The sequence below is a fragment of the Apteryx mantelli genome, chromosome 1, assembly GCF_036417845.1.
Source record: "Apteryx mantelli isolate bAptMan1 chromosome 1, bAptMan1.hap1, whole genome shotgun sequence".
Taxonomy (NCBI): Eukaryota; Metazoa; Chordata; class Aves; order Apterygiformes; family Apterygidae; genus Apteryx; species Apteryx mantelli.
This window is the reverse complement of record NC_089978.1, coordinates 153,342,908-153,360,142: the sequence shown is the minus strand read 5'-3', so window position 1 is coordinate 153,360,142 and position 17,235 is coordinate 153,342,908. Positions and strand designations below refer to the sequence as shown.

The window sequence follows — 17,235 nt, the reverse complement described above, 5'->3', positions numbered from 1 at the left end:
CTCTCTCTTGGATCTGAGCTTCCTGGCTTCATTCTTTCAGTCTTCACCTCCTGTGAAGTGAACACATGCATTCACTTGGCGCAGGCAAATGAGACAGGAAAGAGGACTTAGCATCAAGGATCTGCATCAGGCCTCGGGAGACCCAAGTCCTATTTCTGACTCTGCCACTTTGTACTGAGTGACCTCAGGTAAATCCCAGACCCATTCTGGGCCTCTGCCTCTCCATTTGCAAAATGGGAATAGTAATAGTATTCTGTCTCCCAGGAGTGAGGCACAGGCTCCAGGAGCACAGAGCTGAATGTCTCAAAAAGGCTGACAGCAATGTCCTACTCGGGCCTTGGAGCCCAAGAAACTTGTAGTTTTCTTAGCTCTCACCCCTATTGGTCTGAGCCTCCCAAATGCCCATCTCTTTTTGTACTCACATGAGGAAATCACTTATCAGCCATTTCACTGCAGTTAGAAAGGCATAAATTGGCTGGAGAACAAAAAAAAAAAAAAAAAAAGAGAGAGAGAAATACCATAAGGACTTGGTCAGAGAGTTTGGGCCCCATGTTTCAGACCAATTCCCTCCATGGGTCTGAACTCTTGAAGACAGGCTGGAAATTCAAAGTCTGGGTGTCACTGGAAAATGCTCAAAATGCATCAAAAGACAGCGGAGCTGCCTCGCTACTAATAATATCTTCTCACCCCCTCCCAAGCAGGGTCAGGTAGTTTATCACAAATGTATGAAGGACTTTGAAGATGTAATTGCTGGATGATTTCTCTTCAGTATGGATGACCTTGAGAGCTCAGAGCAGGAGAGAAATACAGCTAAATGGGACACCACCAGTTTTGGATGCTTTTATATTCTGATGGCAAGCGGTGTTTCTGGGACAAGCTACAGTATTGTCCAGGAGTTACTGTTATCTGCTATTGATTATGCTTGACTGTGCTTTTATCCAGTTTTTCCTCAAAATGGCATGTCTACTTTCGTTTTCTTTCTTTTCAGCTACAAATTGTCCCAGGGACAATTCATCTACAGAGAATCCTGCTGATTCTTTTCTTCATGGTGACCATATCTAATTCTCACCTCTTTCTCCCCTAATCCCCCTATATCCTCAGACCCAAAACATATAGCAGTCACAGGATACAAGATAATCTTCAGTTACTGCTAACTCACTTCAACCAAAATAAGTCAGCAAATGGTAAAATGTATAGATGGTTGGGAATTGGATTGATTTTTCCTATGAACAATGTATACGAAAAATGCACTTTTTGTTGATTTCTTACTTTCTGAGGGTTTTGCTAGGAAGGGAAAGGGAGAGATGAGAGCTTAAAGCTCACCCTGTTATTCTCCTCTCAGTTTGCCTTTTTTGGGCAGCTTACATTTTTTGAAATTTCTTTCAGTAACCAAAATTTTATAGGATATGATCAAGCAAATATTTTCACTACAATCACAATATTTTATCTATCTAGCGTAAGTATAACAATTGCTAAAAAAATTAACACATTATTAAAAGGTAATATTTTGTTGAAAATACTTTTTAGTAGGAAAAAATGACAGTCATGCCATAAAATGTACTTCCAGCACACTATATTTTAAAGTATCAAAAAATGATATATAAAAATAATAAACACATCCCTGTTGAGGGTTGCTTTAACTAGTTTGAACTGGATTAGTTTTGGATTAATTACTTAGTTCTGTCTGGTTGAGGCCAGGTTAGGAAGGTAGAACAGGATGAGATTATTAGGTTGTATCAGACTAAGAAGTGATTGCATTTGAGTACTGGTGAAACTGTTGACTCTGGCAGCTCGGCCTTTCTCTGGGCTATCAGCTCTTCTCCCAGCTTTAACCTTCTTCCCAGTTACTCAAGCCTACTTGATCTTCCTTAAAAGGCTGATGACTTCGTCCCAGATGCTCTGTTCGCTGACAGTGTAATTCTCCTTTTTGAGCTGCTGAGTAAAACAATGTCCTATAAAAACAACTCTGTTCCTTTCAGCTGCAACTTGGTTGGTTTCTTGGCTTTTAGAAGCCTGACATAGTCTAGTTCCTGTCCTCTCCCCGGTGCTTCAAATTTTCAACAAGATCCTATATACCAATAGAGAGCCAAATTGGGAACCATTGTCAGTGGCAGTCACTGCCTCAGAAATCTGCCTTACATGAGGTTGGGCATTGCCATGACTTGAAAGCAAACAGCTGCTAAGCTCTTTTGGGGAATGTGCTTCATCAGGGTGTTGGAGATGCCCTAGAAGAAAGCCTCCACAGACTATCCCAGGGCTACGTGCAGAGATACATACGCTGAGCAGAGGCTGTGCTCCGCTGTGGTGGTGGTAGGGTACTTTACACATTGCTTGATAATCATACATTGTCACCCTACAATCAAAACAAAACAAGCAAGCAGTCAAAAGCAAGCAATGCAACTGCCTCTGAGACACTCATGTCAGTGTGCACTACTTTTTTCCTACTTGGACCACAATTAAAAAAAAATTCTATACAGAAGAACTAAAGTGGGGGCCTGCTTATATCCCTCTCTGCTCTTTGGCCACTTCTGAATTTTGAAAAGTGAGATATACAGGGCCCAGATTAATGTAACTGGGTCAGTACAGGAGGAAATGTGTCCCTAATTTCAGATGATGAGCAACACGGACTCTGGAACAGAAAAATTATAATTATATCTACCTCAAGTTTCCCTAGTTCCTGTTTTCAATCCACTGAAATTCTCAATTCTCTTTTGAAAACTACTGGGGGTGTGGAATGAAAATAACAGAGGTATTTTTAAGAGAGAAATGTTCTCAGCTAGCTGCAATGCTGCGTCTGGAGGGGCCTCTCAGCCAACCACTCATAGAAAGGCTTTCCAAGTGGCACAGGAAACTGAAGTGCTTTCACACAAAATGCAAAGAAGTGTTTCCCATAGTACTTTGCCTTAGAAATGACAGAGAAGTAGCTGCTCTCTGGCAACACAAAGCTTGGGAATTACTGTATTCGACAGTGCTTTGCAGCAGACTGAAAGGCAAGAGATGAGGAGAAACAGGGTGCATGGTGATGATAGTTGAATGAGCCAGGGGAAGGGGGCAGGCAGTCAAAGGAGTTCTTGTGGTAAAATAAGAGAGCCACATGCACCAACTCATGCATCCTCCCCCTCCCCAGTGGTGCTGCTTACAGGGGCATGATACACGCTTCTCCACACACCATCTGAAAGCAGAGAAGTACAGAGCAGAGATCCACCACTTACCGCTTGAACATGCCCATGTTTAGCAGCTGGGTCATTACTGAGCCATCCACTGCACCAAAAAATTTTCCAGTCTGCAAGCACAAGAAAGAGGAATAAATTGTGAACAGTAAAATTTCCAAGTGCTCTACTGCTTCAGCTGATACAGTCTGTCTAGAAGCTGAAGGTTCTGCTACCTACTGCACATAACAAGCATTTTAAAGAGTTTGACCTTTGGCTGGCTAGAAGGTTTGAGGGAGGACTTTCCCCGCACTGCAGGTTGGGTATTCTATGCCATTCCTACTGTGCTTCAAAATGATTTAGCCCACATAAGTCCCTGCAGACTCTGACAGAAAAAGGCAGACTTTAAAGCTGCAGAGACCCAGGCACATTAATTCACTTGAAACCTGGGTTCTCTTGTGAGTTTTTGTAAACCCAGGTTTTCTGGATCCGAAAGCTTAAGTCTCTTCTACTTGAGCCTGCTCTGTTAGCTTGGGGCTGTAGTGCCTTCATAAACCTCTGTTGTCCAGCTACCTGAGACTAACTGACTCACCATGCGTAAATGCACAGTACAGATTTATTTAGGTAGCACAAGCAATTTTACAAATCACTGTGGTGCAAGTTCCAAACGTGCAATAGTTTAAAAACCGAACAACATATCACAAACTGATTCATCCCTTTAGTTTGCACCAGACACTATGCACCAGTACAGTCAAAGCTATTGCCCAGGCTCCACCCTAGCAGAAGTTGCATTTGGGGGGCAACAATCCCCAAATTCTGCTTGCATTTCAGGACTAAAAGTGGGGTTTGTGACCCTGTGGTCCCATTTATATTTCAGGGCTGATAAACCCAAGTAGGGTCACAACCCCAACTCTGGGAACCACCACAATAAAGACTTCTTAAACTGAATGACAGTTTAGCTTTCTGGATTACTAAATTGTGACACATCTATTACAAAAATGCTCATAATCTGCCAAATCCACTGCTTTGTTTGCAAGCAAGTAAATAAAATACTTGTAAATAATAAAAACATAGATACAGATCTGTCCTGTATCCTGGCTGATGGGTCTTGACACAGTAAATAGCACCTATATGTTATAGAACCATTCATGTAGTTTGTAGGGGGACATTTTACTTTTCCACTGATAGGCTACCAGTTGTTTAGCATGTATTAGCAGTTGACAGATGACTTCATTTATCTGAGTGGGCCATTTCCACTAAAAAAAGCCTTAGGCAGATTTACCTAAGATCATATGGTAATCATCTAACAGTAGTGTTACATGGTTATGAGCCTCCTCCCAAGAGTGTTTAGAAGGTGTTTCATTGCATAAATTGATACATAACATCAACTTCCCTTTTAGCATTTGGATTTTAATCATCTCAAAGATGGTCGAACATGTCTGAGCAAGCACTAACTTCTTCCACCTCTCCAGCTCTTTCAAGCTGATTATGGTGGTTAGGAGGCCAGCTGCCTGCATTTAATACCAGTCTGCAGCCACAGCAGGAGCAAGAGCAGTGGGATTTAACACAGCACAATCTGCAGCTGGTGTGGCAAGGGCAGAGGGTCACTGCAGGACCGCAGAGGAGATCTGTGCTGTCCAGAGATACTGATGTCTGACTGAGTTTCTCCAGGGAGGGCCTGATTCTTACTGGTATAAGTATGAGGAGATATTTGTATAGGTGAGAGTAAGGCCTAGGGAATGGGTACAGAATAGCATCAGCAAACTGGCATTTAACACAGAATCAGACATCAAAAGCTAAATACTGGTTTAGGTACTTTGTGAGGGTAGTAACACATAAAGCCACTACTTGGCACAAGCTGAAACAGTTCTTTACTGAAGCAACATTTTGCAAAACAGTTCTCATTACAGTCTCCTGCCTCCAATGACTGTCTGCTGCTCCTGCAAATGTCCCTCTGCTGCGTTCCTCCTTACTCTCAGCTCTGGGCAGGTTTCCACAGGCCCTTGCGATTTCACAGATTCACAGAACAAAGCATCACCTCTGACATCCTTGCATGACACACGGTGTGTCATACTGCCCTGCAGCTGAGAGCATACAAGTACATGGACTATGCACAGCAAAGAGATGCACCCTGGAGCACACACACAGCTGGCAAGGTCCATCACTGCTCGTGGACATGTATCCATCCATGCTTTGCCTGTGTGATAAACTATTCACGCAAATACGATGGAAGACAGCTCATTTTGTGTCTGCTGTGCTGCTGTGCGTTATCAGGAATCACCATTGCTAGCAGCCTTGTTAAATCCAGTGCTGGGCAGTGGACCGACAAGGGCTGTTGTGGGATTGGCACCAGGGAGCTGTGGACAAATGGCCAGATGGGTCAGGTGTGGGGCAAGCACACAGCCTCCTTGCTGCACTGCTCAAGCAAAGCCAGCTCTTGCTTTTCTGCAACCTCTGCTCAGGCCCTGGTGGCATCTTGGTCTGCTAGATCCTGCCCCGCACCTTGTCCTGTGAGTCCCACCTGGGCACTGCTTGCAGAATTACCTTGCGAGATGCCTCGGGGAGAAGGCAGGAGTCCCAAAGAAATACTTGTAGTGAGCAAGGGGACATCTGGATGCCACAGGTGGAGAATTCTCAAGACCTGAGATCTGAAGCTGTGCCTCAGGCACTCGTTCTGACTGGCAGCGAAAGACTGCTAAAAACTCAGGGGCGGTCACAGGGCAACGACTGCAAACATCGGCAGAAAAACCCTGTCACTGTGCAGAGCAACTCTCACATCTGTGGCGGTGACAGCTAGCAGGGAGGGCTGTCTGCACAGGCCTGTGCCTGGCTGGGATGCAGCTCTGTGCCAGTGTGCAGGGGACAAGTTCGCCTCATGTTTTGACAGCACTGGAAAGTGCTCCCCTGGCACAGCCCTTGCTGCAGCGTAGTCTGGGCCTGTCAGATACTTTCCCTTCCTCCTCTGCCCCAGATTGCCTGGTCTTCTCTCCCACCCACTCCTTTTTCATGACTCTGGCTATTAACTCTTCGCTCCCTCCACGATGAGTTTGGATGGAGGATTAGTCTGAATTAAGAGATTACCCATTCTTTTTCAAGTAGTCCTGCAGGGAGTTTCCATCTCATCAGTCATTAAAGTCCTGAGTCCCTCCTTCTTCTGCAGTGGCTTCTGCCTGTCAGTAAGCTTCTTGCCACCTTCGGGCAGTGGTTATTAGAGCCAATCCCCCATCCCAAAGGTGGAGGGAGGCAGAGCCTGAACGAGGCTGCTTTTAGAGGGTTGTCGCGGAGCCCCTCTTGTTTCCAGTGCAGGTTGTTCAGGGAAAGGGGTGCAAGCAGCCCTGGGCAGGGAGCAGGCTGAGTGCAAGGTGAAGCACCGTAGCCCAAAGGGAGTGAGCAGAGAAACGGAGCAGAAGATCTCACAGGCCCTGGAGGAGCTCTCAGCACCAGCTGCTCATATGGGCACCATAAGGACACATGCACTTTGCCACCTCTTCTCTATTTTTAGCTTGAGTGGTGCCCCAGGAAGCAGCACCCTGTTGGCATGTTCTGTTTGTTTTCGACGTGAAGCCGGTTCCTTGGTTGCCTTTCTCGGGCAAACACAGAGGAAGCGTCCACGGCCCCACTTGCACTGGAGCCGTAACAGTTTGTGCTGCGCAGCTGGGCAGATGGCCTGTGAGGAACGTTTCCTTCCAAGCCGCTCCACTCAGTGTGAGTCACCGGGATCGCCCGCACACACCCGCTCGCTCAGGATCTGACGCACTCCTTCCCATTCTGGCCGGTTTTGCAGAATGGGTACGGCAGGCGGAAAGCCTTTCTTCTCTCAGCTAGGCATAAACACTGACCCAGGTATCTGAGCCGCTCCTGCTGGTGCTGGTGTCGGGTATGAGGCAGGGCCTCCCACGTAGCAGCATTTAGCTATGAAGGCAACGAAACCCTGGCTATTGGTTTAATGCTGCTGCTGCCTATGTGCTTTCCTGGCTGTGTAGCTGCAATCTTGAATTCCATATAGGGTCTAACAGTGTGGACACCCGTGGTGTCACTGGGAAGTAGAAGCAGTAACTGCAACAAGATAAAGAAGTCATCTGGGAAGAAAAGTAGTGGCGAGCTTTCCAAGGTCGGGTAGGTAACAGCTGGAGAAGCTGACAGTATTGGCGCCTGCCAAAATGCCTGATCTCAGAGGCATGTGGATAATGTTTATAATTTACTCAAATCCACTGTAAGGCCAGGTTTTTGCTAGTCAGATCTTTCAGAGACCAGTTTTTCAAAAAAAATTTTTTTTTCCATAAGATGCAGAAAAATACAGTGACAGAACCTGGGATGACAGCGCTGAGAAAGGGCAGTAGATGTGGTGCCCAAAGGATGTAGGTGCCTTTATCTGTGAACACATGCAACAGCACTCAGTAAAGCACCTTTGAAAATACCATGGTGGTCAGAGGAGGAAATGGTGACTCCTAAGACTAAAAAGACCAACCCATAGAGACATGGCACTCCTGGAGAGAGTCCAGCGGAGGGCTATGAAGATGATTAGGGGACTGGAGCATCTCTCTTATGAGGAAAGACTGAGAGAGCTGGACCTGTTTAGCCTGGAGAAGAGAAGGCTGAGAGGAGATCTTATCAATGTGTAAAAGTATCTGAAGGCAGGGTGTCGAGAGGACGGGGCCAGACTCTTTTCAGTGGTGCCCAGCGACAGGACGCAAGGCAACAGGCACAAACTGAAACACAGGAAGTTCTGACTGAACATGAGGAAAACCTTCTTCACTGTGAGGGTGACTGAGCACTGGAACAGGTTCCCCAGCGAGGTTGTGGAGTCTCCTTCTCTGGAGATATTCAAAACCTGCCTGGACACGATCCTGTGCAACGTGCTCTAGGTGACCCTGCTTGAGCAGGGGGGTTGGACTAGATGATCTGCAGAGGTCCCTTCCCACCTCAACCATTCTGTGATTCTGTGATACTGAACATACAGTAGGACCTGGCCTCCCAGAGTAGGGAGCCATTGCAACTCTGATGCATTGTCCTCCTTTTATTTTCAGGCTTTGTTTGCTTTTCTTAGCACAACAGGTCACTGAACAGGCACTTTTACTGAAATATCCATTGTGCCAGATAGGTCACTTTTCTGATGGAAAAGAGGTTGGTTATTCCTTGCAACATGCACTACTTTATACCTGTCAGTACCACCTCTGCGTGCTACTGCATTGCTGATTCACTTTGCTTCGCCTGTCTTAACAATTCTCATTTGGCATCTCTGGAACTATTGTGTAGTGTCTGCAGAATTCACTATGTCACCTTTCCCTTTTGCCAGCAGATTAATGAATATGCTAGCCAACAAAAGTCCAGAAACTATGGGACACATACTGCTGATGTTTTCCATTCTAAAAATCTTGTTTTATTCCTCTTCTTGTTTTTCTGTCTCAATTACCTTGAGATGAATGACAGTACTTCATGTTTTGCTCCTTAACCAGAACTTCTTTAACAACCTCTTATGAGGGATTCTGTTAAAGGCTTTTAGAAAAACTGAAATACATTAGGTCATTCCTTCTCCCTTATCTACTGTTCTGCTGAAACTCTCAAACAACTGTAGATGATAACAGATTTTCTTCCTTTATAGAAGCTGTGCTGTTTGTCCCAATCACATCCATTGGGTGTTTTATAATTCTGTTTTTATGTATCATTTTAAAGTGTTTGTCACATCTTGAAAAAGTGCTTTCTGGGATTGGATCTACTGCCTTTTGGAAATATACACGCCATATTTGTAACTCTGGTACTATGGCAATTTTAATGAAATTCCACACTACTGTTAGTAATGAAAATGCTTCATTTTCCATTTCTTCTATAAGCTAGCTCTTGCTAGTAACTTATTGCTTTGTAGTTCATGAGTCTGTTCCAGCATGCTACTTTTTGTCATCCATATCCATGGCATTTTTTTATTTTGAAATAAGAAGCTCTGTGGTAAGTTTACCAGAGGGCAGAAAGGTATAGTTAAACCATGTAGTGGCTGGTTCTGTTGATTTTGCCCAAGGTGAACAGGTATCACATCACAAATTGCTCCCCTTGAGCTCTCTGGAATTAGTTGCGGAGGTACTGGCAGCAGGAGAAAAGGAATCAACTTCTGTTGCTATATTCTCATTAATGCCCTGAGTCTTCTTCCTTACTCTTTTACCTCTATGAGTCCAGCAAGTCCTCTTTGCAATTTACTTAAATGATTTTTTTCTTCATTTTTGCCTTTGGCATTTTGCTCTTCCTATCCCCTCAGCTTCCTTTCCCTAAGAACGCCTTTGCTTTGGCTTAAGAGGCTCTCAAAAGTGCTGCTGCCTTTCCTTCCATTTTCAGGGCATGCCTGCCTTCTGGGACTCTCTTAGATCATCTTTCAGTAGCATCTGCGGTGAGGGTAAGGATTCTGATTTCCTTGCTTTTTATAAAAAAGACATTTTGACTAGTTCCTTCCTTATCATTGCAAACTCGTTACTTACCTAGAACAAGCTGTCACTATGCCTGGAAGCCTTCCCCTCACCACACAGTTGAATTTAATCACACTGTGGCCAACCTTGGTACAGAATTCAACTTCATTTGTTTTAAACAGCTCTGGTGTGTTATTTAGGAACAAGACAAGCACACTGTCCTCCTTCTCTTATGCTTTCTTACCTCTGCAGGTCTTTTGGAAATGAGTATAAAGCCATTATTATCAATGAGGAAGCAATTCAGAATCTGCAGAGATGAAAGAGAAGCAACATTAAAGATGGCTTTTCCATGGTTTTCTGTTATGTACTGCTGCAGTGTGGACGTGTGCTTACAGCAATAGACTCAGCCTCAGCATTTCCATGTCTAGCCCCGTCACTCAATTATGGCAGGCTTTAGACAATTCATTTTTTGCTCTCTGCCTCTATTTTGAGATATTTTGTCAGTGAGCTGTTTGTGATAGAGATTTTCTCTTGGCATGGTTGTGTGCAGGCCTAGCATACACTGAACTGTACTTACACAGACAATATATGCTGTAGGAAGTGACAGGGTATTTGGAGACAACTCCACTTTAATAATGAGGTATTTAATGCTTTTCACCTTCAAATTTCAGAGTTTTACAAACACTAATGAAACAATTTATCATTTTTATTTTGCAGAGCAGGAAATGGAGGCACAGAGTTTAGACAGAAGTCTTTGGGTCTCACAGTGAGTCAGTGGGAAAAATTAGGATGCAAAGATCCCACATGAATATAGGACGAAAATTCTCTGGTGACGCCACTCTCTGGGCAGAAGATACCCTGTCTCAAACACGTCTGAGATCAAGATTGGAGCAGTGGCATAAAGGCAAAGAGGGGTGTCCAGCATGTATGTCATGCTGGCAGCCACTCTCTTTGGCAGGCCTGGGACCCCAGTGGGACAGACTTAGAAAAGATGGAGTCTCCTTAGAGTCACTGGCTGGAATTCACATCCCCCTTGCTGAGCTCAGCTGATCTCTCACAGTTGATGTTGGTACTAGGGGAAGACCTAAACTGCAAGTTTGTGTCAATGGCATGAAGTCTTGCTCCAGCTGTGTAGCCTCTTGTGAGAAGATGTTGAACAATACTTGATTTTTGGGGAGACAAAGGCCTCCACAGAGCAGGTGATCATTCCCATCGCAGGTATAGAGAAGAAATCTGGGCAACTTACATCATCCTGACAGCTTAGTGGACAGGCACCATCCAAGGCACTGCACTGGAAAAGAAAAGCAGGAATTAAATCATGGCATGATCTCATCTTACGGTCTCCATCTTGGCAGGGCTAAGCAAAAGGTCTCTGTATCGGCATCCCATTAAGCTGTTTAAGTTAGTTGGCATTTTGAACAAGACAAGCTCTACAGTATGCACAGGCAACACCCACCAAGTAAACCTGTTAGTGGCTCTGCATATTCCCCACACCATGAGTCCTCCCTGAGTAATATTGCTGAGGGCTCTAAGCCTCTACTGGCCTCTGTGAATTGCTTTCAGCAGTTCCCTATGCACTTCCAGCAGGGATGGCACTTATAAAGGAAGGGGGCAGCATCAAGCTCTCTGGCTGTGATAACAAAGGTTATTGCGTGCTGTCGAGAAAACAGCATGTGTTTCAGTATCTCCTAAAATCTGGACTAAATACATGCATGGTGTTTTAGTTCAGGATTATTGTCAGGCAGGTTTTTTTTATTGTTGCTGTTGGTTTCTTTATTATCTAGACAACTAATGATAAAATAGGATGTGAATGGTGCTTGTGTAGCCTGAGACACCATCCATTTGTTTCATTTAGGATTTATGTGTACCAAAGTCGACATTTGTTTCACAACACTGAACCGGACGGGGACAGGAGGGGTTAAGTGGTGAGTAACAAAGCCCTTCAGGTGCTTATTGATTTCATAATTGTTCTGAGTTTGTGGTGGCTGCATGTGTCTGTCTCTCTGTGTTATTTTTTAATTCTATTTTCACCAGGAGCTGAGGAAAGAAAGCTGACATGGTGTTGCCATTTCTGTACATGGGGTCCCCTTCCTGCCAGAGGTTTTCTAGGGTCAGGGAAGGACACTGACATGTGCCATAGCCTGTCTGCTCTCAGTCAGCTGCTCTTTATTACTGCAAAACTCTTATATACAAACCCTAGCCCCCTTTCTGGATGAGTCTCAGTTACAAGAGGTGAAACTGTCATTTCGAACCACAAGAAAACCATTACTTTCAGGTAGATTTTGTTTCCCATAGTGAGTTTTGCAGGACTAAAACAGTATTTTCAGGTTTCTGTCCCTCTGCTCAGTTTCAAAGGAAGCTCAGTGATGCCTGAGTTTGTTTCAAGCCCTGTGGCTTTGCAATACCCCATCCTTATGCTCCAACTCTGACTGGCTCTTTGAAGCCCTATGGATGATGGTTTAAAGACCCTCCTTGGCCCAGTGTCATGATGCAAAGGTGCAAGCATAGTCTCACCCTGATTGAGTTGTTTTGTCTCCCTAGACATAGGCATTAAAAGTAGCAGCCCTATCCTTTATCCCTGGTGGGTTTCTTTCTTTGGTTAGTTGAGAAATATGGCTATAATGACCCAATATTATTGCCTTGGGGGCTAACAAATACAGACCGCAGAGCTCAGAAATCAGAAGAAAAACCCACGTGAACCAGAGATGGTCATTTCCCCCAAGAATGTCCCGGCTCTCAGAGTGCCTTTCTCAGCAGTGTGAGGAGTGATTCTCATTTCCGCTGCTGAGGCCCAGACCTGGAAAAATTCCAGCAGTACCCCTGGTGCTAGGCTGCGTTTGCAGCAATGGGAGTGAGATGAGAAGCCTGACAGCTTGCAGAGAGCCCTTGAGGGGGGGGATAGCTGAACCTGAGCTTGCTGGTTGCTTTGAGACCACTACATCTACTGCCTTATCGTCTCAGCTCCCTCCTCAGAGACCAACCTACCTCACAGCTTTCTCCTGTTCTTGGTCAGGTTTCTGAAATGCTGCAACCCAGAGCACTTTCAGCTTTGCCGAAGACACTTAATTACTGCGAAGACAAATACAGCCTGCGACAGGCTTGGACTGTCTCCAGTGATTACAGACAAGGGACAGTGCCTATATTACACTGGCACACAAACCGCACAATTATGAAGCAGAGACGTGGCAAGGCACGCTGGGATACTTCTCTGTCCAGAGCTTTTGTCTACTTACATCACTGTCATTGGGCTGGGAGGCAGGAGGCACAGCATGGACATCCAGAGCAGCACAGCATGCATTGACATGGGGGAGATGACACAAAATCTGTTAGTCATTGCCCTGTCAAACTGCAGTCACGTCCTGGGAAACCATACAAAGGCTTTTTTCCCTATAGGCACCTATCAGGACCATGGCACACAGACACTTGGCACACAGGCCTCCTTTTAGCTTCTTTAATAAATCTTCCCAGTTTCACTTAACACTTGAAATGAGAGTGCGTGTATGTCTCTGTGAGAACTGCCTGGCTATAGCCCTCAGGAAATTTTTAAAATTAAGCTCTCTGCCAACATGTCAGGATGTGCTCACATGCTTTACCTAAGTCTTTTTAGCTCAGGTTAGGTTTATCTTAGGTCCCCCTATCTCCCCCTTCACCTGTTCTCTGTCATGGTAATCAGCTTCCGGCTCTTGCATCACCACAGTCACCTTATGACATTTCCCTCTTTTTACAGCAGAGACCCATTTCTGTTGTGTGTTGTTTTAGTCCTACTGGACTTTTCTCCCTTGTATAGTGCCCCAAAAGCAAAATCTGGGGGGAAAGCCCCTGAACAGTAACAGAAAAGTGTTTCACTTTTCCTGTCTCTCAGACCAGGGGACTGTTTTAATTATTCCACTTCTCTCGGTCCAGCAAGAGTGTTCAAAATTAGCAAAACACTGAAAGCTTATGCCTGGAGCAAATCATTTTTATTTTGGCAAGCTACTAGTGTTTTGTTACTGTTATCAAGATGATAAAAGAGGGCAGTAGATTTTGTTTTCTACATGCCCAGAGTTGCAGATTTCCATGAGGTTTCTGAAAGGCTGAACGAGCACAAGCCTACTTCCACAATTAAATGTGTCTCATGCAGCAGAGCTAACGCCAGGCCAGGATGCCGACACCGTCAACACAGCATTTGCGGAACAGATTCATGGCTCACATGGCATTAGTGCCGTCAAAGGATTAGAGAAATGTGTGACTTCAAACTAATCTACTCCATAAATCTTTTAACATAAATTTCACTAAAGCCTTTATCAAAATGCCATCGTACATGACGTAACCTAGCATCAGCCTAGCTGACGAAGAACATTAAACTGTCTCTCTGCATGGTTGCTGATGCTCCTACCTGTTGCATGGCCATCCAAAACTTGCGTTGGAGTAATTCCAGCTTAATTTGCACACCCACCGCTATGGGAAATAAAAGGGGGAAGGATGAAAAGAGGAATGTGTGAGAGAGAGAGAGAAAGACAAACACAAGTTAGGAAAGGAGGGGTAAATATTTGCCTGAAGTAATAAGATGTAACTGCAATTGCAACCTGCTTCCAAGTGTAAATGATAAGCACTGATGGATAAGCACTGAGTCAGACCATCAAGTGAGAGTCAGAGGTTTAACAAGGTAGGGGAAAAGGAGACGCTGACTGCTGCACTGAAGTACTGACACCTCCCACCCACTAAACACTACAGAGATACAAACAGATTAACAAAAAAAATACCAAGGGAGTGAGCATGAACTTTCCTCTTTGTCTGTTGTAGATCTGTCAGGCCAGAATGGACTTTTATGATCATCCCAGGCTCATCTGCTACACAACACAGTCTCAATCAGAAAAAAGTAGGCCAGTGAGAGGAAGGGATTCAAATGCCCACCTATCTCAAGGGGAGACCACAGTGATTTAGATAGCCATTAAGCCACCATGAAAGCAGAGAAATACTAAAGCCACTTGATGGAAGAGTGTAGATCAGAACTGCTTAGCTACCTGATCCCAGCCTATTGCACATTCCTCCAAGCAGAAGCGTGTGCGTTTTTTAATGAAGCACATCCTAATTTCTTGGCTTAATCTCTGTTCCATTCCCAGCATCATGTCCCTGAAGCGAGGCATAACTCTACGTTAGAAAAAAATGTGCAGGGCCTCCCTGACAGAGTAACACAACTATCCCCCAGGTAGGTTGCCTGCAAGCACACATAATAACCAATGCAGATGTGCACATCCTAATACTGTGACAGAGGAAAACAGGGAGCCTCAAGCAGGACCCTGAAATAGAATATAAAGTGAAATGAAGGAGAAAAACTACAGAGAGGGAGACTCTGAGCCCCTTTCAGAACCACCAGTATCAGGCAGATACCTGTTTCTAGTTTCTACAGATTTCCTCTCAATTAGCAGGAGCTTTATGGGGGGAACAGAACCTCACTTAGGATCCTTTAAATCTGAATCACACTATATACTATGTGGATGCTTTTAAGTTAACAGTCTGATCTGATGCTCTAATTCAACTGGGTAAGAATGAGAATCAGAGTATGCTGTATTTTCTTGCAGCACGTACAGAAAACCTGGCAGCTGGTATCAGCTGGAATCACAGCCATGTTACATCAGCTCTGCCTTTTATACCAGTGTCAGTGTCCTTCTTGTCACATTCCCATTGCTGGTTCATCTTATAAAATCCCATTCACAGGCATGTTTCTTATCCAGCTCTCCCTGTTGCAGAATGAATCTGACTGCCTTTAAGTGGGTAAAGGGATTATTCTGTACAGCTGCCATGTCCCTAGGCCTCAAAGAGCACAAACCAGACAAGATACAATGTTCACTCGAGATTCATCCATACCTACTTCAAAGAACGTAAAGAAAGGCGAAAGGATGGGGCGGAGTCCAGCTCTGGAGAAGTCATTGACTTCAGCGGGGCTATGGCAGGCCCAGTTAGGCTTGGTGCCCCCACAGACCAATCTGTGCCAGACGGCAAATGGTGCCACTGATGCTGAGTCCACTGAGGTGCAGGAGATCTGATTTGAATAAATAACTCGTTATCCTTTAAAGCTATCTCAAGCAAGAGCTTTTCTCCTTTTCACAGCAGATCACACCGGCAGGACTGAGCATTACCTGGGACACGCAGATTTTATAAGACGTGAAGAGAAGTTGGCATCTAGAAAACTAACCTTGCAATGCAGAGACTTACTGAGCAGCTCATGTTTTTGCCAGGAGGAACATCTATCCAGAAATCATTCCTCAAAGGGACCTTAGCTCCTGGTCATGAATCCTTGCCTCCCCCTTCTCTTCTGCCCAGCAAGTTATGAGTGGTGTGTACTGAACTCAGAGAGAGTTGCCTGCAACATGAGAGTGGAGAGTAGCTGGGGGCTTGCACTGATGTCCTGTGGCACAGACAGGAAGGACGCTCTCCCAGCTCTCTCCTTCCATTTTCCATATTTTCCACAGCCATGTCTAGCCATCTGTCAGCAAGTCTTGTCCTTTGCATGCAGTCTTTGCCAATGGTAGCCTTTCCATAGGGCCTGTGCTTACTGATCTCCCCTGCACCAGCCCTTTCTTTTCTTTATAGCAGTCTCTTTGCTTGGTATCCAGCAGACATCCCTAGCTATTCCTCGTGGAGCTGCGGTGTCTGCTGTTCTCCTCCTCACATTGCTGCACAGTCTGAAGAGGTCATTGGAAACACAGTTAGGGGCTAGCTGGACTTGCACTCAGGTTTGTCTATCCAGACAGTGGTGGGGATAGCACCCACCAAGGGGAATCACAACAGAGAAACTACTCCATGCTCCTGCCTGGCAGCACCACTCCTTGCCACTCAGGGGTGGATTGGCAGCTCCTGGCAAGAATTAGGAGAATCTTCCATGCATTCAAGTGACGCAAGGGAGCCTCCCAGTACTGGTAATGAATAGGTGTCTGGGTGCCTTTAGACTTCTGGTGAGAATAGGGAGAAAGGAGGAAAGCAAAATCTCAGTTCCAGTAAAGTATGATTCCACAGCTCAGATGAGAGGGAGAAAACTAGAATAAAACCCTCTCTGCTTGTTCCAAGTATAAATGACAGCTAATGAGCCTTTTTGCTCTGGTGGCAAAGAGTATGCTGCGGGAACAGAAAGATCCAACGTCCATGAAATTCTGAGTGGCCCTGGTGTGCGGCACAGCAACAACCATAAAGCCCTTGGAGAGACCATGGCTAACAGCTTTATTCCTACTAATGTACAGATAACCTGAGCAACTGCAGTTTCCCAGTGACGGAATAAAACATGAGGACAAACAATGCTGCATACCTTGCGTATTCAGACATTGCTTCGCCATGTCGATGAGCTACCCAGACCTGTGCACAACTTCCCACCAGCAGGCACCCTGTCTGCTCCACAAACCGAAGCGGGACCTGCTGCATTACTGCAGCTGGCTTTCTCAGGAGTCACAGGCTGCCGTTCAGCATGCAGGTAATTAATAGCTTTACCCTCCACCTGTTCATGCCTCGGTGCAGCAGGCCTGCCTCATTAGCTCATCCTCTGCTTGGCTCTCTTTCTGTCTGCCTTCCCTGCCTTGTCTCCTTGATTATCCATATGCTGTTTTCATAAGGAGCTTTCCTCAAGATTTAATTCTCTGACCTACCACACCACAAAAAGGCATAACAAAGAGCCATAAGATTACATCCCATAGACTGCATATCAAGATGTACCTTGTCATTCA

The 17,235-nt window shown here is 45.2% G+C and overlaps 1 protein-coding gene across 1 annotated transcript in view; it reads right to left on the bottom strand.

The window, feature by feature from the left end:
- Positions 1 to 17,235, bottom strand: part of CACNA2D4 (calcium voltage-gated channel auxiliary subunit alpha2delta 4) — a 136,087-nt gene that overhangs the window by 15,849 nt on the left and 103,003 nt on the right. The window contains exons 28-34 of the mRNA XM_067307017.1: positions 13,917 to 13,978; positions 12,775 to 12,789; positions 10,788 to 10,832; positions 9,786 to 9,848; positions 3,213 to 3,283; positions 2,278 to 2,353; positions 423 to 475 (exon numbers count right to left, since the gene is read on the bottom strand). Of these exons, the coding sequence (XP_067163118.1) occupies positions 423 to 475; positions 2,278 to 2,353; positions 3,213 to 3,283; positions 9,786 to 9,848; positions 10,788 to 10,832; positions 12,775 to 12,789; positions 13,917 to 13,978 (385 nt within the window). The remainder of the gene's footprint in view (positions 1 to 422; positions 476 to 2,277; positions 2,354 to 3,212; positions 3,284 to 9,785; positions 9,849 to 10,787; positions 10,833 to 12,774; positions 12,790 to 13,916; positions 13,979 to 17,235) is intronic.